At 48.6% G+C, this 18,564-nt stretch overlaps 1 protein-coding gene across 2 annotated transcripts in view; it reads left to right on the forward strand.

The window, feature by feature from the left end:
- RFC5 (replication factor C subunit 5) overlaps positions 1-18,564 on the forward strand; it is an 86,726-nt gene that overhangs the window by 49,476 nt on the left and 18,686 nt on the right. For both annotated transcript variants that reach the window (XM_033955021.1, XM_033955020.1), the window contains exons 8-9: positions 4,133-4,262; positions 11,304-11,381. In XM_033955021.1, coding sequence (XP_033810912.1) covers positions 4,133-4,262; positions 11,304-11,381 — 208 coding nt within the window. The remainder of the gene's footprint in view (positions 1-4,132; positions 4,263-11,303; positions 11,382-18,564) is intronic.

The raw sequence follows: 18,564 nt of genomic DNA on the forward strand, positions 1-18,564 counted from the left end.
TCGTCACCCCGGGTCTTCACCAAGTGCCTCGTGGTGGTCGCAGCTGCCTTACGCTCCCAAGGTCTTCAGGTATTCCCCTACCTGGATGACTGGCTGATCAAAGCCCCGTCCAGGGAAGGGGTTATCTCAGCGACCCAACAGACTATTATCTACCTACAGAGTCTGGGGTTCGAGATAAACTTCCCAAAATCCCAACTACGCCCCTCGTAGTCCCTACAATTCATCGGGGCAACCCTGGACACGGTTCGCCTCCGTTCCTTCCTCCCCCCTCCGCGTCTAGAGGCGTTAGTAAGTCTGAGCCGAAGGATCTCACTGCTGACCTCGGTATCAGCCCAACAGATGATGACTCTCCTGGGCCACATGGCCTCCACCGTCCATGTCACACCCTTCGCCCGTCTCCATCTGAGAATCCCTCAATGGACCCTGGCATCTCAATGGCGTCAAGACCGGGACCTGATCGATCGCCCCGTGACAGTGACTCCTTCCTTGCAACGATCGCTCCGCTGGTGGGCCGACTCTTCAAATCTTTCCAAAGGTTTGCTCTTCCTCGCCCCTCCTCACAGCAAGGTACTCACCACAGACTCGTCGGAGTACGCTTGGGGAGCCCACCTGGACGGCCTCCGCACTCAGGGGATGTGGTCAGCAGAAGACCGCCGCTGTCACATCAACGTGCTAGAGCTCCGGGCCATCTACCTCGCAGCTGTAGCTTTTCAACATCTGCTTCACGACCGGGTGGTCCTCATCCGAACCGACAACCAGGTAAGCAATGTACTACGTAAACAAACAAGGGGGGACAGGGTCTTGGTCCCTCTGTCGGGAAGCCTTGCGCCTCTGGAAATGGGCAATCTCCAACAACACCTTCCTTCAAGCGGTGTACATACAAGGAGAACAAAACTGTCTGGCGGACAGACTCAGCCGCCTCCTCCAGCCACACGAGTGGTCGCAACACTCTCAGACCCTACGACAGGTGTTCGAAAAGTGGGAGACGCCTCAAATAGATCTGTTCGCATCCCCCCACAACCACAAACTGCCCCTCTTCTGCTCCAGGATACACTCCCCGGACCGACTCGAGGCCGACGCCTTCCTCCTCGACTGGGAGGGAAGGTTTCTGTACGCGTTTCCGCCGTTTCCTCTGATCCTGCGGACGCTGGTCCACCTGAAAACGGTGAAAGCCACCCTGATCCTGATCGCTCCTTGCTGGCCACGCCAGCCTTGGTTTTCCCTTCTACTTCAACTCAGTGTCAGAGATCCACTGCCTCTGCCTCGGTTTCCCTCTCTACTATCACAGAGTCAGGGTTCGCTGTTACATCCCAATCTTCAATCTCTTCATCTGAATGCTTGGTTTCTTTCCCCCTGACTTCTCTCCCCGTGTCTCAATCAGTCAAGGAGATATTGGAGGCCTCTAGAAAGACCTCGACGAGAACCTGCTATTCTCAAAAGTGGACCAGATTCTCAGCCTGGTGCTCCTCTCACAGCCAGGACCCGGTATCGGTCCCCGTCCCTCTGATCCTTGACTATTTACTTCAATTTACACCAATTAGATAAGATCCTGGATGAGGAGAATCTACGGGATCCCCGACAACATGGATTTACTAAGGGGAGATCCTGCCAATCCAACCTGATCAGCTTCTTTGATTGGGTGACAGGGAAGCTGGATATTGGGGAGTCCCTGGACATCGTGTACCTGGACTTTAGCAAAGCATTCGATAGCGTACCACACCGCAGGTTACTGAGCAAGATGAGTTCTATAGGATTAGGTAACACATTGACGAAATGGGTTGGGAGCTGGCTTGGAGGTAGGCTCCAAAGGGTGGTGGTGAACGGCACCCCCTCCGAAATGACGGAGGTGATTAGTGGAGTACCACAGGGCTCAGTCTTGGGCCCAATCCTATTCAACATCTTTATAAGAGACCTGGCAGAAGGGCTTCGAGGTAAAATAACATTATTCGCCGATGACGCCAAACTGAGTAATGTAGTGGGCAAATGCACAACAGACGAAGATTCAATGCCCGACAACATGATGCACGACCTACTCCTACTGGAGCGATGGTCTAGGACATGGCAACTCAACTTCAATGCCAAAAAATGCAAAGTTATGCACCTGGGCAGCCAGAATCCATGCAAGTCTTATACCCTTAATGGCGAGATCCTAGCAAAAACGGTAGCAGAACGAGACTTGGGGGTAATCGTCAGTGAGGACATGAAGTCTGCCAATCAAGTGGAGCAGGCTTCGTCCAAGGCAAGACAAATCATGGGCTGCATACGAAGGGGTTTCGTCAGTCGTAAGGCGGAAGTCATTATGCCATTGTATAGATCCATGGTGAGGCCCCACCTGGAATACTGTGTGCAATTCTGGAGGCCGCATTATCGCAAGGATGTGCTGAGACTGGAATCGGTGCAAAGAATGGCCACCCGGATGGTCTCGGGACTCAAGGATCTACCATACGAAAAACGGCTTGACAAATTACAGCTATACTCGCTCGAGGAGCGCAGAGAGAGGGGAGACATGATTGAGACGTTCAAGTATCTTACGGGCCGCATCGAGGCGGAGGAAGATATCTTCTTTTTCAAGGGTCCCACGACAACAAGAGGGCATCCGTTGAAAATCAGGGGCGGGAAACTACGAGGTGACACCAGGAAATTCTTTTTCACTGAAAGAGTGGTTGATCGTTGGAATAGTCTTCCACTACAGGTGATTGAGGCCAGCAGCGTGCCTGATTTTAAGGCCAAATGGGATCGGCACATGGGATCTATTCACAGGGCAAAGGTAGGGGAGGGACATTAAGGTGGGCAGACTAGATGGGCCGTGGGCCCTTATCTGCCGTCTATTTCTATGTTTCTATGTTTCTATGTTAATTATCTCACTCCGGCCTAAAGACCAACTCCATTCGAGTACATCTCTGTGCGATTGCGGCCTTTCATCAGCCCCTGGAAGGAAAAGCCCTCTCGCTCCACCCCTTAGTCTCTCGCTTCATGAAGGGTCTTCTGAATGTCCACCCTCCCCTCAAACCCCCTCCAGTGGTTTGGGACCTTAACGTGGTTCTGGCTCAACTAATGAAACCTCCATTTGAGCCCCTAGACAAATGCCATCCTAAATTGCTCACATGGAAGGTGATTTTCCTGCTTGCACTCACTTCCGCCCGGCGAGTTAGTGAGCTACAGGCTCTGGTAGCGGACCCACCCTTCACGGTTTTCCACCATGACAAGGTGGTACTCCGCACACATCCAAAGTTCTTGCCTAAAGTAGTGTCTGATTTTCACCTCAATCAATCCATCGTCTTGCCCGTGTTTTTTCCCAAGCCCCACTCTCACCCCGGAGAGGTGGCGCTCCACACTCTTGACTGCAAGAGAGCGTTGGCCTTTTACCTCCAACGCACTCAACCACACCGGAAAGTCCCACAATTGTTTTTGTCCTTCAACCCAAATCGTTTAGGCCACCCAGTTTCCAAGCGCACCTTGTCCAACTGGTTGGCCGATTGCATCACCTTTTGCTACGCTCAGGCTGGTCTCGTGCTGCATGGTCGAGTAACGGGACACAAGGTCCGAGCGATGGCAGCCTCCGTAGCGTTCCTCAGGTCCACACCTATTGAGGAAATCTACAAAGCTGCCACGTGGTCTTCGGTTCATACCTTCACCTCCCACTATTGTCTGGACTCACTGTCCAGAAGCGATGGCTGGTTCAGCCAATCGATATTGCGAAATCTATTTGCTTAAATTGCCAACTTCCCTCCATCCCTTTTCAGTTAGCTTGGAGGTCACCCACATGTGAGAATATCATGCCTGCTTGTCCTGCTGAACCAGAACGTACGCAGGTAAGGCTAGACTCAGTTAGGGCTCTGGTCTTTGACTGCCGCGGGAGCAGACTGCTGGGTACGATGGACTACTGGTCTGATCCAGCAGCGGCAATTCTTATGTTCTTAATTTACATACTGTCAAGAATAAAGAATAGTGTAGCAGGCCTGGGATTTGTAGTGTTGTTTCATAGATATAGATAGATATATGCATATATGCAATATTTTTTTCAGATTACAAATAAGTACATCTCATTTTCATGAGAGAAACTTGTTTGTACATTAGTCATCCAGCTTTTATTACCGCCACTCACTTCCTTTGTTTTGTTTTTTTCTCACAGAGTACAAACATGGCATATGGGAAAGTGACTGAAGAGACAGTGTACACCTGCACAGGGCATCCCCTGAAGGCTGACATTGCCAACATTCTTGATTGGATGCTGAACAAAGACTTCACCACTGCCTATAAAAGTATCTTTTTCTTGGAAAGGATCCAGTGTATAAAACAGTAGTTCCCAAACTATGGGTTTAGACCCCCCCAAGGCACATCACCATAGAAATTGCCATACGGTTTCAGACCATGTCACAAATAGCTAATAGGATCCCAAAAAAATAGGTGGATTGTTTCTGTGAACCCACAGAGATAAGCAATGGCTTTCCCCAGCTCTACTTTAAAGGTTTGTGGATATTTTTCCCAGAAATTTGTCTTAAACCTTTTTTGTTAGCGCCTCTCCAGACCAGTACATTTCACTGATGGGTAATAACTTACCATGACTAGCAGGTGAAGACTGAGACAAAACCTTTTGGCTGTTTGACAAATAGCTGTGCTTTCCCCTAATATAACCAGCCTGTTCTCAGTCTCAGCAGGTGTGGTAAGACGTTGTCAGTCTTTCCTTGGCTAGCGTAGGCCTGTTGGAAGTTGTTTAGTGGCCTTCATGTCCCTGTCTAGTGCTGGACTGAGCTTGGGAGGACTTTTGGGGGGTCCGTCTGACCTCACGGGTGTCACACTAGACAGGTCACGAGTTGAGTCCCTCCCCCCATTTCCACCACCTCCCCAAAGTTTTCTAGAGGTGCCTCAGCTATAAGCCTTGACACCGATACCGGTAAGGCATATGGCTTAGAGAGCCAGTGAAGTCTGTTCTGACAGAAAAAAAAATCCTGAGGCAGTGCCGGTCTGAAGGGAGCCTTCAATTGTCTGCAATTGATTTTTTATTGTTAACTGACATTTTTCTTGTAACTAGGTCGTGTATTGTACAGTGAGCATTTTTAAAGGGAAAAAGTGCTCATTGTGCACCAGACATGAAGCCAGTGCGGCCAGCCTGTGCTCACGGTGTGCCGGTTGCCGCAAAGGGGAGTCCTTGTCTGCTTTGGGTGCCAGCGTCCAGGGATGCCCTTTAAGAGTGCCTCACACGCTGACAGCGGGTAAGCCTGGGCTTTCCTCGCTACCTACACAGGGATTCCCCCAGTCAGGAAAATAAGGTTTACTTTGCTGCCGATGCAACTGGGGACTCCCTTACTACTGCTTTGATACGAATTGAAGAAAGGAGGCGGAGCTGAAAATTGACATCCGGCTTGCCTGCTTCAGCAGCTGGGACAGTTCAGGCTTCTCAGTCACTGTAGGCCTCGGGGGTGTTTTTCTCGGCAGGCTTTGCTCCGATTTTGGCTGGAAGTACCTCCATTTTGTCTGCAGCATCAGGTAACCTTCCCCCTTTATTGGAAAGACGGGCAGGTTTCTGCTGGGTCCACTTCTTTGGCAGTGAGTCCCATTGGGCCACCAGGGAGTTTTTCCCCTGATTTTATTTTAGCCTTGTGCAAGGCTTATCTTCAGGCAGCCGGGGGTCCTGCTTCCACCCAGAGGTTCTTAGGGAGAGGGGGGTTCACTCCGGCTCATCTCCCTCAGCGCCAGTTTCGTCCCTATCTTCTCCCCTTTTGTCCAAGCGACCGAGGGTCTCTTGGGTTGATGATATTTTTGTACGGGGAGCAGTTTTTGTTGATGAGGACCTCCAGGATCCTCTCAGGGGGATGGATTCCGCTTGTGGAGGTTTTTCAGTTCCGCCAGCTGGCAAAGATGCTTTGGTGGTGTGCATCTTTCAGCAGGAAGAGCTCCAGGAGCTTATTCTTTAGGTTTCCTTATTGTTGCGCTTTGAGGAAGATGCGAAGGAGCCCCGCATGTTGTGGACCCCCTGCTTTGGAGGGGATCTACTCAGCCTCCCACTCTTTTCCTATGCATTTGGGATATTGTGCTTGAGCAGTGGAAGGCATGAGTCGCCCTTTTGTTTAGCGCGCTCTATGGATCGCTTGTATCCCGTCCTGGAGGGGGATAGGGATACCTTGAAGTCGCCTCTAGTGGACGCGGTGGTTTCAGCCATCGTGAAACAGCATACAGTGTCAATTGAGGGCAGTTCAGCTTTGAAGGACTCTGAGGAGCATAGGTTTAAGTTTCTTCTTAAACAGATTTTTTATGTCACTGCCCTAGCAGTCCAGGCAGCGATGTGTGGCGGTCTGATGGCTCTGACTTGTTTTCAGTGGGCCTAGCGTGTCCTTGACCGGGAGTCTGATGACTGGTCTTTGGTGGAACAGGAAGTAGCCAAAATTGAGATGGGTGCTTCTTATCTCTCAGATGCCATGTATGATCTGTTGCAGGAATCAGTCAAGTCCATGGCTCTCGGGGTGGTCACTCATCATACCCTGTGGCTCCGGGCTTGGTCAGCGAATGCAGCATCTAAGGTGAAAGCTAATGAAATTTCTCTTTAGGGGGTCTTTCTTATTTGGCGAGGATTTGAACAAGTTGGTTCAAACCTTAAAGGACTCTAAGGTGCCCTGTCTTTCTGAAGACCATGCCTGCCTGCGCCAAATGGCGTGGCTCGGAGGCATTTGCGTGATTTTTGCAGATACTGCACTGGTCGAGGAGCAGCTTCCTTTCCTGCCGCCGGGTCTCTCTGGGGCTGTTTCTTTCAGCGCATGGGGAGGGCCTGTTGGGGAGGGCATGATCCCTCCACCGGTTCCCCTGCCCAGTGACTCCTTGACGGTGCCTCCCCTGGTGTTGGTTGGTGTCCGGTTACGGGATTTTTTACCAGGGGTAGGCCAAGATCACAATGGATCAGTGGGTCCTGGAAATGATTTGGGGCAGTTATGCTCTGGAGTTTTCTCGCATCTTGCCAGATCACTTTCTTGCCTTTCTTTGCCAGGCGACATGGAAGAAGGGGGCTTTTCGCCAGACATTTCAAAGGCTGCTCAATCTCAAAGCTGTAGTTCCAGTACCTCCTCAGGAGCTTTGCACCAGCCGGTACTTCATTTACTTCGTGATGCCCAAGAAAGAGGGGACTTTTTGGCCAATCTTGGATAAAATAAAGTTATTATCTGAAGGGGGTCAACAGGACTCTCCAAGTTCTGTCTTTTCGCATGGAGACCCTGAGATCTGTCAGTGTGGCAGTTCCGCCAGGGGAATTCCTGACCTTTCTCGATCTGACGAAGGCCTACTTGCATGTTCTGATTCGCGCCTCCCATTAGCAGTTCCTACGCTTTGCAATCTTGGGACGGCACTATCAGTTTTGTGCAGTTTCTTTTGATCTGGCTCCATGGACGTTCACCAAGATTATGGTGGTCATGGCAGTGGCGTTGTGCAGAGAGGGCATTCTGTTTCACCCCTATCTGGACGACTGGTTGATCCGAGCAAAGCCTTTTCAGGAGAGCTCCTGGGTTACGGCTCAGCTTGTGGAGTTCCTGCAGTCGCAGGGGTGGATAATCAACCTGTCCAAGAGCGACTAGAGTACCTCTTTGACACCAGCTTGGGAAGGTCCTCCTGCCTGAAGCCCGAGTGGGCAAGTTGCAGTTGCAGATTCGTCTTCTGATTGGCTTCCTGGTGTCCTCGGGCGCAGGATTTTCTCCAGGTCTTGGGGTCGATGTCGGTGATCACCCCAGTTGCACAATATGGACTCTCCCGTTCCTCTGCAGGGGTTGGTTTGTCACAGTCTCCGTTTATGGCTCCATTCTTCCAATCTGATGCAGGGAATGAGTCTGGATCAGCCTCTGGATCGTGCTCTCACAGACGCCAGTCTCCTCGGCTGGGGAGCTCAGTGTCTTGGTCGCTCGGCTCAGGGCAGCTGGTCGCTGGAGGAGACGTCTTGGTCTATCAATGTTCTGGAGACCAGAGCCATCCGATTGGCATTGCTAGTGTTTCAGCCGCTATTGATGAGCAAGTCTGTCCAGGTTCTCTCAGACAATGCCACAGTGGTGGCGAGGCTGCTCTTCTCATGGTTTGAGCAGAGACTCATCTTCTGGACATCTCAGCTTCTCATATAGCGGGAGTGGAGAATATCCAAGCGGACTTCCTCAGTCGTCAAGTGCTAGATCCTGGAGAGTGGTGTTTCTGTTCCGCAGTCTTCGAGTTGATTGTGCAGATTTGGTGTCACCCGGTCCTGGACCTGATGGCCACGAATGTCAAAGCCAAAGCGCCCCAATTGTTCAGTCAGCGCTGGGATGTTTATTCCGAGGGCTGGATGCTCTGGTACAGCTTTGGCTGGTGGAGGGCTTTTCCTCCGTGGCCGATGGTGAGCAGAGTTGTTCTTTGCATTGCTTGGCACCCCGGCCACGTGATCCTGATGGCTTTGGACTGGCCCAAGCACCCTAATCCAGTTTAAACTCCTCTTGCTGACTTACAAGTGCATTAGCTCTGAAGCCCCCCCCCCCTGATATCTCTCCTCACTTATCTCCCCTATCCTTCCCCCCACCGTGATCTCCGTTCATCAGGCAAGTCCCTCTTATCTGTACTCTTCTTTTCCACTGCCAACTCCAGACTCAGACCCTTCCTTCTTGCGGCACCGTATGCCTGAAACAGGCTGCCTGAATCAATACGTCATGCTTCATCCCTGGCAGTGTTCAAATTCAAGCCAAAGGCCCACTTTTTGGAAACTGCTTTCAACTCTTAACTCCCACTCACTGCTGTCAGATACCTATACCTAGCATAATCTCCCCAACCTTGAAATGTCCTGTCTAAATTAGATTGTAAGCTCTTCTGAGCAGGGACTGTCTATTATATGTTAAAATGTATAGCGCTGCATACGCCTTTCAATGCTATAGAAATAATAAATAGTAGTAGTAGTAGTGGTACACAGATCGGGTTCATCATCTTGTGGCAGATCTCTCTCGTCCGATCTTCTGACTCAGGCCCCCATTCCAATGTTCGATCCAGGTCCCTTTTGTCTTACGGCTTGGCTCTTGAGAGGGAGCACCTAGGTAAAGAAGGTTGTTCGAATAAAATGATCTCCACTCTCTTGGGGTCCCAGAGGCTTTCCACTTCTCGAGCTTATATGCATGTTTGGAGTATTTTTGAGGAGTGGTGTGCTGCGCGTGGAGTGGTTTCCTTTCTTGTCTCTGCCTCACATCTTGGTGTTCTTGCAGGATGGCCTGTACAAGGGCCTGGCCTGGTCTTCTCTCCGGGTACAACTTGCTTTTTGCTGCAGGATAATCATTCGGTTTCTTATCCGGAGTGATTCATTTTTTGAGGGCGGCCAAATTGCTTCGGCCTCCAGTGCAATCTTCAGTTCCGGCCTGGGATCTCAATCTGGTTCTGTCCATGCTCATGCGCCCTCCCTTTGAGCCCCTGTGTTCCTGCTCATTGAAGGACTTTACTCTCAAGGCGGTTTTCCTGGTGGCCATTACTTCTGCGAGACGCGTTTCTGAGTTGCAGGCTTTCTCTTGTAGGCCTCCCTTCCTGGAGTTTTCTAGGGAGCATGTTGTGCTCCAGCCTGTTCCTTCCTTTCTGCCAAAGGTGGTCTAGCCTTTTCATGTCAATCAGTCCATGGTCTTCCCGGTCTTGGGTAGTCGGGAGGGCTCTTCAGAGCAGAGGCAGTTACGCAAGTTGGATGTTTGTTGGGTTCTTCGCTCTTATGTTCAGAAATCGGATTGTTTTTCTGTCCTTTTAGCGGGTGCTTGTAAGGGGGAGGTGCTTCCAAGGCTACCATTGCATGCTGGATCAAGGAGACTATCGCTTCCACATACCTTCTTCAGAAGAAGCCTGTTTCAGAATTTCTCAAGGCTAATTCCACTCAGGGTTAGGCAGCTTCTTGGGCTGAGTCTTCTCTTGTGCCCCCAGTGAATATCTGTAAAGCTGCGGTTTGGTCTTCTCTCCATTCCTTTGTGCGACACTATAGTGTGGATGTTCAGGCGCGTCTGGCTGTGGTGTTCATTGAGTGTGTTCTGGTGGCGGAACTCCGGGGGTCCCATCCATAAGAACATAAGCAATGCCTCCGCTGGGTCAGACCTGAGGTCCATCATGCCCAGCAGTCCGCTCATGCGGCGGCCCAACAGGTCCAGGACCTGTGCAGTAATCCTCTATTTATACCCCTCTATCCCCTTTTCCAGCAGGAAATTGTCCAATCCTTTCTTAAACCCCTGTACTGTACCCTGCCCTATTACGCCCTCTGGGTACTGCTTTGGTACTTCCCATCAGTGAACTGTGCTGATCTGGAGAGTTGCTAAAGAAGGAGAAATTGGGTTTTTACCTGCTAATTTTCTTTCTTTTAGACTCTCCAGACCAGACCAGTCCCCACCCTGTCTGTCTGTTGTTCTTCGGTATTCACGTGTAGAGTGTGTTTTTTTTCTGCGGATTCTAGTATTTTTGTAGGGTCAGGGAGATTAAAAAGAACAGCAGCTTTGGCTCAGCTGGCGAGCTATGGGGACATTAGCTGAAGGGGCTGCAATTTCCAACAGTCTTGTTCTTTGTTGGTTGTTACTCCTGTTTGGAGTGTTGTTACTGTTATATTTAAAACTTTTTAGTTTTGCTTGGCTATTCGGCAGACTGAATATATTAGGGGGAAGCACAGCTACTTGTATTACAGCCAAAAGGTTTTGTCTCAGTTTCCACCTGCTGGTCATGGTGAGCAATTACTCATCAGTGAACTGGGCCAGTCTGGAGAGTCTAAAAGAAAGAAAATTAGCAGGTAAGAACCTAATTTCTCCTTTATTCCAACAAGCCTTTTAGATTGGGCTGCTCTGCTGTTTTGAATTGCTACTGGCTCTAGAATGATTTATTGAGAAGATTTGTGTTTTATATATGTTTTGTCTGATCTTGTTAGGTAGACTTCTGAATGTTTTTATTTAAACCCCTTAGTACTTAGGGTAGAGCAGTATATAAACCATGGCATACACAATAGCTAAAATGAGACTCGATAGAGTGGAGGTATATAGCCTAATGGTTACTGCAGTGGGTTGAGAACCCAACCAACTGGATTTGATTCCTATTGTGATCCTGGGCAAGTCATTTAACCTTCCATTACCTCAACACAAAGAAAACATGGCAGCTAAAGAAAGTACCTATCTATATTAAATATAAACTGCTTTGGTTGTACCACAGAGAGGTAATATATCAAATCCATGACCCTTAACCTTTTATCCTTTTAGATATTAAAATGAAATTCAAATAAATGAGGAATAATGGGGAATGTGGTCTGTAACCAGTTGGTCTTACATTGAAATCCCTGCAGAGAATGCTTCTTTGACTGTCATCCTCAGATATCTTGAATTTGAAGACCCTGAAGGGGCTGGCCTTGCATGACATTTTGACAGAAGTTCACCTGTTTGTACACAGAGGTAACACTGCTTCTTACGGTATCTAAATGTGTATAATGTAGAAGAAGGGAGGTACAAATTCAGTGGTCTAGCTAACTTCTGTTGCTTCTGATGGGCTTTTAATCATGTTTCCCCTAATGGTAGATTCATTAGCATAAGAGCAGATTTATCCAGAAAAATGTGGTTTATGACCATCTACTAGGAAGTAGAGATGAATGCAGAACTGAACTCAGCCTTATAAGGCTCCTGTTGATTCAGTATTCTAGTGTAAAAAGCATATGAGTCTTGAACCAGTGAGTTGTGTAGAACACAGTTCTTCAACTGCCGGTCCGCAGGAAATTTTTGCCGGTCTGCGCAGGGCCGGCAAGATTGATTCACTTCAACTTCCTGCCGGTCCGCGCAACATCTGAAGCGTGCGCTGGGCCGGAGATATCTTGGGGAGCCTCTGACAGTGGCTTTCTCCCCTCTCTGCAGCTCTCCTTTACTTCCCAGCGCAGCGATTCACGAAGGCAGCCTCGGGGCTTTTGCTGAGTCGCGGCTGTCTCTGATGATGCAACTTCCTCTTTCCTCAGAGGCGGCGTGACCCAACAAAGGACCCGAGGCTGCCTTCCTGAATCGCTGCGCTGGGAAGTAAGAAGAGCTGCTGGCAGGGGAGAAAGCCATTATCAGAAGCTGCTGGGCAAGGGAAAAAAAGGGACAGCTGCTACTGGAGAGGTAGAAGGAGAAGGAGAGATGCTTCTGGGAGGGGAGGAGGGAAAGGAATCTGGGAAGCTGCTGGGCAAGGAAAAAAAGGGACAGCTGCTACTGGAGAGGGAGAAGGAGAAGAAGAGATGCTTCTGGGAGGGGAGGAGGGAAAGGAATCTGGGAAGCTGCTGGGCAAGGAAAAAAAAGGGACAGCTGCTACTGGAGAAGGAGAGATGCTTCTGGGAGGGGAGGATGGAAAGGAATCTGGGAAGCTGCTGGGCAAGGAAAAAAAAGGGACAGCTGCTACTGGAAAGAGAGAAGGAGAAGGAGAGATGCTTCTGGGAGGGGAGGAGGGAAAGGAATCTGGGAAGCTGCTGGGCAAGGAAAAAAAGGGACAGCTGCTACTGGAGAAGGAGAAGGAGAGATGCTTCTGGGAGGGGAGGAGGGAAAGGAATCTGGGAAGCTGCTGGGCAAGGAAAAAAAAGGGACAGCTGCTACTGGAGAAGGAGAAGGAGAGATGCTTCTGGGAGGGGAGGAGGGAAAGGAATCTGGGAAGCTGCTGGGCAAGGAAAAAAAGGACAGCTGCTACTGGAGAGGGAGAAGGAGAGATGCTGCTGGGAGGGAAGGAAGGGAAGAGAGTTACTGTTGGACAGGAGGAGGAGGGAAGGGAGAATGAAAAAAGGAAGGAAACAGCTGGCAGAGAGATTAGAGGAGGGGAAGGGGAGACACAGGCATGAGAGAGTAGAGAGATTGATGATAGGAAGGGGTCAGCAGAAAAATAAGCAGAGAGGGACAACGATGATAGATCTGCTGTAGGAGAGATAAAAATGAAGAGAGCAGTGAAGCTGGAATGAATCATGTAAAAAGGAGAGAGGGGGCACAAGCTGGATGGAAAGGGGAGAGGGGCATAGAAAGAAGACAGATACCATATGGAAGTGGGAGAGGACAGACAGTGGATGGAAGGGGCAGATGCTGGATTGAAGAGACAGAAAGGGCAGACGCTGGAAAGAAGAGAGTGAAAAGAAGATTGAAAGCAGAAACCAAAGACGACAAAAGGTAGAAAAAAATAATTTTATTTCTATTTTGTGATTAGAATATATCAGATTTGAAATATATATCCTGCTAGAGCTGGTGTTAGACATAACTGGGGACTGTAAAACCCAGGCAGTGCTTCTTTAGCTTCCAGCTGGCTTAGGGTGCTCTCTGACCAGGGGGCAGTTGCCCTAGTTGCACTCCCCTAAAACTATTCCTGTCATGTGTGACTTCAGTATTCTGTTAGCATGATATTTCTGTGTAGCATTCTGTAATAATTTGGCTTGTTCAGTTTTCTTGATAGTAGAGGGGATATATGTGAAGGGGAGGGGAGACAGGGGTTTTGTTGATCCTTGCTCTGAATTATTTGTATTTATAAAATGACAATTCTACAGAATATTGTTTCTTTTTATACTTTAATAAAATACATAGAAACATAGAAATTGACAGCAGATAAGGGCCACGGCCCATCCAGTCTGCCCACCCTAATGACCCTCCCCTGCCTTTACTTTGCGAATAGATCCCACTGTCGATCCCATTTGGCCTTAAAATCAGGCACGCTGCTGGCCTCAATCACCTGAAGTGGAAGACCATTCCAGCGATCAACCACTCTTTCGGTGAAAAAGAATTTCCTGGTGTCACCACGCAGTTTCCCGCCTCTGATTTTCCACGGATGTCCTCTTCTTGCCGTGGGACCCTTGAAAAAGAAGATATCCTCCTCTGCATCGATGCGGCCCGTGAGATACTTGAACGTCTCGATCATGTCTCCCCTCTCTCTGTGCTCCTCGAGCGAGTATAGCTGTAATTTATCTAACCGTTCTTCGTACGGGAGATCCTTCAGTCCCGAGACCATCCGGGTGGCCATTCTCTGGACCGACTCCAGCCTCAGTAATGCGGCCTCCAGAATTGCACACAGTATTCCAGGTGGGGTCTCACCATGGATCTATACAGACGCATAATGACTTCAGGCTTACGGCTGACGAAACCCCTGCGTATGCAACCTATGATTTGTCTTGCCTTGGAAGAAGCTTGCTCCACTTGATTGGCAGCCTTCATGTCCTCACTGACGATCACCCCTAAGTCCCTTTCTGCTACCGTTCTTGTTAGGATCTCGCCATTAAGGGTATAAGTCCTGCATGGATTTTGGGTACCCAGGTGCATAACTTTGCATTTTTTGGCATTGAAGCTGAGCTGCCATGTCTTAGATCAGGTCTCTAGTAAGAGTAGATCGTGCATCATATTGTCGGGCATTGAATTTTTTTCTATTGTACTTTTGCCCACTACATTGCTTAGTTTGGCGTCATCGGCAAATAATGTTATCTTACCTCGGAGCCCTTCTGCCAAGTCCCTTATAAAGATATTGAATAGTATCGGGCCCAAGACAGAGCCCTGGGGCACCCCGCTGATCACCTCCGCCATTGCAGATGGGGTGCCGTTCACCATCACCCTTTGAACCCTACCTCCAAGCCAGTTCCCAACCCACTTAGTCAATGTGTCGCCCAAACCTATGGAATTCATCTTGCTTAGCAACCTGCGATGAGGTATGCTATCGAATGCCTTGCTAAAGTCCAGGTATACGATGTCCAGGGACTCTCCAACATCTAGCTTCCCCGTCACCCAGTCAAAGAAGCTGATCAGGTTGGATTGGCAGGATCTCCCCTTAGTAAATCCATGTTGACGGGATCCCGTAGGTTCTCTTCATTCAGGATCGTAACTAATTGGTGTTTGATAAGAGTTTCCATTAGTTTGCTCACTATTGATGTGAGACTCACTGGTCTGTAGTTTGCCGCTTCTGTCTTGGAGCCTTTCTTGTGGAGTGGAATACATTCAATATAAAATCATAACTGAGGCTTGTGTGGATGGGATCAGATGATTTGTGGGGACCGAGTTCGCAGAGATGGGGCGGAAATGGGGTTTTTAAATTTTAGTCCTAGTAGTTTGCCGGTCCACAAAATAATTCTTTTTTTTCTGCCGGTCCACGGGTGTAAAAAGGTTGAAGAACACTGGTGTAGAAGGCATAATTTACATTTTTTGACTCCGCTTCCTGTATATCTGGGCTGGGGTGTGCTGTGTATCCTCACTTTTTACTGCTCTGATTTTGATTTATTGTTTTCTGGTTTTTATTCAGATTTAGTTTTAAACGGTATAGAAATTTTTAAAATAAAATAAATAAAAATTTTGAGGCTTCTCAGTGCTTCAGGGGTCCCCAGTGTGCCTGGGAGAAGATACAGACCCTCTGGGTCAGAAATTTGTAGCTGGGAGGGCAACCCTTTTACAGGGCACCTACCTGGCCAGCCTGCATGAACACTTTTGGTGGCTCGGGGACTATTCTCCTGGTAGCTAGGCTCACTCCTGGTTGTTTCCAGAGCTTAAGCGCAGGCTGTGTGGGTCCGTGTCAGTCCTGAGGACTTTATCGTAAGCCAGCTGCATACCTACTCATTCCCACGCCTATGCCCCCACTTTGAGCAAAAATGTTACTACCTAAAGCAGCCAGAAGTTTAGCAGGGAAAATATAAGAAAGGTATTAGAAGAGCAAAGTTGTCGGCTGTCAGTTACAGCCCATCATGCATTGATGCTTGCATCAAGACTGAGACTAACATGAAATTCTTGCATCAGGCACAGGTGAAAATAAAAATCAAGGATTAATACAGAGACTTTTGATAAGGAAAATCTCATCAGTCTAAAAAATCCACTAGCGTCACCCTGCCTAGGCACAGATTGTTCACTATTGTTAAGGGGTTCACAAGGTCTATTGATTTCTACTGTATTCTTATCTGTATCAAATTTTCAATCAAAACTGCACAAGGATATTTGAATGTAAAATACAATCTGTCACCTTGTCTGTGTAAAAAAAACAAAACCTACATCATAACTAGTGAGTGCACAGTGCAAACATGAAAAATTAAATTCTACCTACCCAGCTGAAAATCTTCCAAAGGGACCAGGACGAAGCCCCCAAAATATAAGTTCTTGTGCAATCCCTCTTTGTGCTGGGGACAGATGGGTGTTATGTAGTTGTGCAGCCAAGGTCTGTAGGAACTTCACTTGTTAGAAGTTTTCAGCTCTACCCATCATCTCTCTACTGCTGGGTATGCTCCCTGGACATCAGATTTATATTCCTACAGGCCAAGCTGTAGGAGCTTATCTCTTCTGCTCGTGTTTCATTTCTTAAATTTAGCACATTATTTTATTCTTTTTTTCATGGGTTTGCCCTTGTGCTGTGGAAATACCTTTCGGTGTGAGATCATAGACTTTGGAGTAAAGTCTGCCTCTGGGGGGTTACCTGCCACTGCAGTAAGACCCCTGGACTGCCTGCACATCAATAAGACCCCCGGACAGCTTGCACATCAAATCGGAGCTCCGGGATCAGAAGCTAGTTCGCCCCAGGTTCATCCGCTAATGGGTGGAGCTTAGGCTGCGTGGTTCCGTGGAGGCATGCCCGGGATTGGGACCGTACTGCATACCTTCCGTGAACAATCCAGAGGTGTTGGAAGTCACTGACCGAGGTGGCTGGGCAGGTGAGGCATTCAGAAGATTTGAAATCCAGTTTTCCTGCTTCTTGAGGCTTGAGATCTCCCTGCATGCTGTTTCAGTACTGCCTGCCATTTCTCTCTTACAGCACAGACTACAGTGATTGGCTCTTACAGCACAGACCACAGTGAGTAGCTGCTTGCTTGCCTGGTTTAGCGATTTGGGGGGGGGACCTTAAAAGGGGTTTCTGGGTAGTTTCCCTGCATGCCCTCCCCTCCTCTAAAATTGCCATTTTCCAGGGATTCCTGTGTTTTTCACAGGCTATTTTAGGGCAAAATCAGCACCCACAGCAGCCATATTGGATTTTTTTCAATAACATAAGAATTGCCGCTGCTGGGTCAGACCAGTGGTCCATTATGCCCAGCATTCCACTCCCACGGCAGCCCCTAGGTCAAAGACCAGTGCCCTGACTGAGACCAGCCCTACCTGCGTAAGTTCCCGTTGTCTAACTTTGTCTTGAATCCCTGGAGGGTGTTTTTCCCTATAACAGCCTCCAGAAGAGCGTTCCAATTTTCTACCACTCTCTGGGTGAAGAAGAACTTCCTGTCCAAGTATATTTTTTGGACTTAGGAGCTTTGTTTTTGCTCCAAACTTCTCAGATGGCTTCCTCAGGACATGATGGCATTGATTCATGCCTTGTTTACAGCGGATGGCTATCGGATCCGCATATCCAATAATCATGAATAACCCACCACTGCGTGAATGTTCAAATCACACTTGTTCCTTAGAATGCCACACGATAAGGTGTGTGGTAGCCGTCCTCACTGGAACTTTTTATAGTGTGATATTTTGAACGAATATGCAACTATTTGCATTTTGATAATTTATAAAGTGTCTGTGCTTATTTATAAAACGTAATAAATATTATTCAATGCATGATAGTAACTTAGCTTTTGACCAGATCTGCCTTGTTCCCCACCGACGCGTTTCAAAAATTTCTTCAGGGTCGGGGACAGAAAAAGCTGCAAAAGAATAAAAAAAATCAGCAAGCCGGTAAAAAATAAGCTAAGAAAACCCAAACATCAGATCCGCAGCCATGTTCCAAGTGCGCCGCGGCCTGCGAGGAGGGCAAGGTGTGCATGGATTCAGTGCCACCTCTGAAAAGGTACTTCTTGGATCTCCTGCTGTAAACGCCAGAAAAATCGCACCAGGAGACTCTCAGATGGGTGCTGGCATCACAGTTCTGGGGTCAAGCCTCATAAATCTAAGCACTCAAAATCTGAGGTGCATAGAGCGGCACTGGTCACGAGGGATTTTTTTCCCTCCAGAATTTGTAAACATGATGTTCCAGGCATATTTGGTTAAAAATTCCAGCTTGTGGCTCCCCCTCAGAATCCAACCCAGCATGTGAGTTCTTCTCCTCCACTGGTTCCAGTCTGTCTCTGTGTTCACAGATGGGGACCCTAGAGCGCAGGCGGGCGATGTCTGCCATCGTGTCTGCATCTCTTTCCATTCCTCTGTTGCCTCAGGGCACCTCAGCGGCGTCCGCTGATATGGCTAACCTAGCTGACATTCGTGATCAAGTTTTGTATGGGTCTCAAGATCTGGCGGATGAGCCGTTTGTGTGCAGGTTTTTCAAGCCAAATCATCGTGAGGATCTCATTTCGGAATCCATGTAGGAATTAAACCTGCAGTCTGATCAGCCTGTCCAGGCGGAATGTTCTTTGATGAGTGATCAAAGACCACTCTCTGCCTCCTTTCCTGTTAATCCAGATCTAGTCCGGATTCTTTCGGAAGTTTGGGATAACCCAGAGGGTTCCCTGAAATGCGCTAGAGCCATGGCAAGATTTTACCCCATGACTCCAGAGTTTTCCAAGTGCTTTCCCCAAAGATAGATTCAGCTGTGGCTCAGGTCACCCAAGTGTACCTCCCTAACATCCGATGGTGATTCTGAAAGATGTTCAAGACAGGCGGGTGGATTTTATCCTTAAACGCCTTTTTGATTCTGCGGCCGGGG

Source organism: Geotrypetes seraphini, chromosome 8, assembly GCF_902459505.1.
Source record: "Geotrypetes seraphini chromosome 8, aGeoSer1.1, whole genome shotgun sequence".
Taxonomy (NCBI): Eukaryota; Metazoa; Chordata; class Amphibia; order Gymnophiona; family Dermophiidae; genus Geotrypetes; species Geotrypetes seraphini.